Consider the following 1,733-nt stretch of genomic DNA (forward strand, 5'->3'; position numbering starts at 1 on the left):
AAGATGGTATTAGACACTTGTTCGGGACTACACGTTACGGCCCTAGCTATTGAAAGTTCATCTATTTGGTTAAGAACTTCCTCCATTGTATAAGAGTTATTATAATTAGAAAGAGAAGATATATATATAATGCCAAAAGAAGATATAGGCAAATGCAAAGGTGTAGGGAAACGAATAAATTTAATATGTTTACTAGTTTTTTTCTGATTAATTAATTGCAGAACAAATCAACCCCGAAGGAGATACCTCTTTCCCGAGCGTGTGGAGTGATTACAAAATGTTAAGTAAATAACACGTAGTATAGTGTACACAAAACAAAAATAATAATAAAAAGAAAAACACTAACTAGTGTTTTTCTTGATGTAATGAACGAGCAGGACAAAAACTATTGTGTGATTGCACAATTGAGATCCTCTTCTGACCCTATGCGTATCTGCGGTGAACCCTCGGATTTGCGAAGAAAGACCTTGCCATTATAGACCCAGCAGAACTTATATCCGTTGGCCGATGCTGCATACCTGGCCAAATAAAATAGTTTTTTGGTTTTTGAAGAAAGACTCTCAGATATGTATACTGGTTTAGACGGACCGTTTAAGTTCAGGTTAGAGGTTGAGAACTTGTTTTCGGGATTCCTTTTATTGTGAGCTTTGACCGCTCTGATAAGGTTATCTTTTAACCCGACACTATTCAACTCAGCAACAATTGGTTTGTTGTCTTCAGTCTTGCCAGGCACTCTATACACATTTTTGATGTCTGACGGCTCCACACGAATGTCTAACGCTGACCCAGTAGCTTTAACAATATTCAGTAAATATTCTCTAGTCTCGTTTTTTTGACATGGAATATTTCGCAACTCCAAAGATGAAGATTTTATTTGTCGCTCCAATATCTCAACTCTGGTCTCAAGATCCTTTATGTACGCACGATCGTGTTTTCGTTCTTCTTCAAGGGAGCTCACTTTTGTAGCTAACTCGTCGTACTTGGCAGAAACAAATTCCACAGAGTTGCGTATATCGTTATTTTGTTCCTTGATTTCCGATACTGCACTGATTAAAGTATTAAGCTTGGCATTCTGTTCTTGCTTAGACGCAGTGACGATATCAAGTAAGTACTCTTTTAATTCAGCAAAATCATCACGGGAGCGTTTTAAACTCCTTAATGTAACGTTTTCACATGAAGTTTGCGCAACTTGAGTATCCAGCTCCAAGGCCGAAATATTTGGCGCAGAAGCCGAGGTCGGTGTTTGTGGTGGAGTACGTTTTAATTTTAACATCGACATCTATTACAGTACACAACAGCCGTAGTATGCTTAAACGGATAATACCTTATTTCGTAGCACAGGCGACGGAAAGGAATGTCGTAGACCTCTGAGTTAAGTAGTGCTGATTGAAGCAGTCTATATGCTACGACACGTATAGTGGCGTAGAGGGTTTGCTCCACCGCCCGGGCCCCGCGCACACGTTGCAAGTAGTTGATGGTGGGACTCGTAGCTCGTAGCTCGTAGCACATGTAGAATGTCGTAGCTTGCAGCGGACCGCAGAAGCGAGCGGTGTGGGAAAGAGTTAAAAAATGCAGCTGTTTGTTCTCGCGGAGGTGAAGGAGGCCCCCCGCTCGCTTACCCGCTCCGCGGCTTGTCAAACCGTGCGAAATGTAGTGGAATGTTTTAAAATTTTATTTAATGCTTTGGAACCGAAAGTCGCACTTAGGTCAATAGCCCCAGTAAACTGTATTGA

At 41.0% G+C, this 1,733-nt stretch overlaps 1 protein-coding gene across 1 annotated transcript; it reads right to left on the bottom strand.

The window, feature by feature from the left end:
* Positions 1-385: 385 nt before the first annotated feature.
* On the bottom strand, positions 386-1,279 carry LOC132901861 (uncharacterized). The gene has a single exon (XM_060944767.1). It carries the CDS (start codon positions 1,277-1,279, stop codon positions 386-388), a length of 894 nt encoding a protein of 297 aa, XP_060800750.1.
* Positions 1,280-1,733: the final 454 nt, after the last annotated feature.

The sequence above is a fragment of the Amyelois transitella genome, chromosome 6 (genome assembly GCF_032362555.1).
Source record: "Amyelois transitella isolate CPQ chromosome 6, ilAmyTran1.1, whole genome shotgun sequence".
Taxonomy (NCBI): domain Eukaryota; kingdom Metazoa; phylum Arthropoda; class Insecta; order Lepidoptera; family Pyralidae; genus Amyelois; species Amyelois transitella.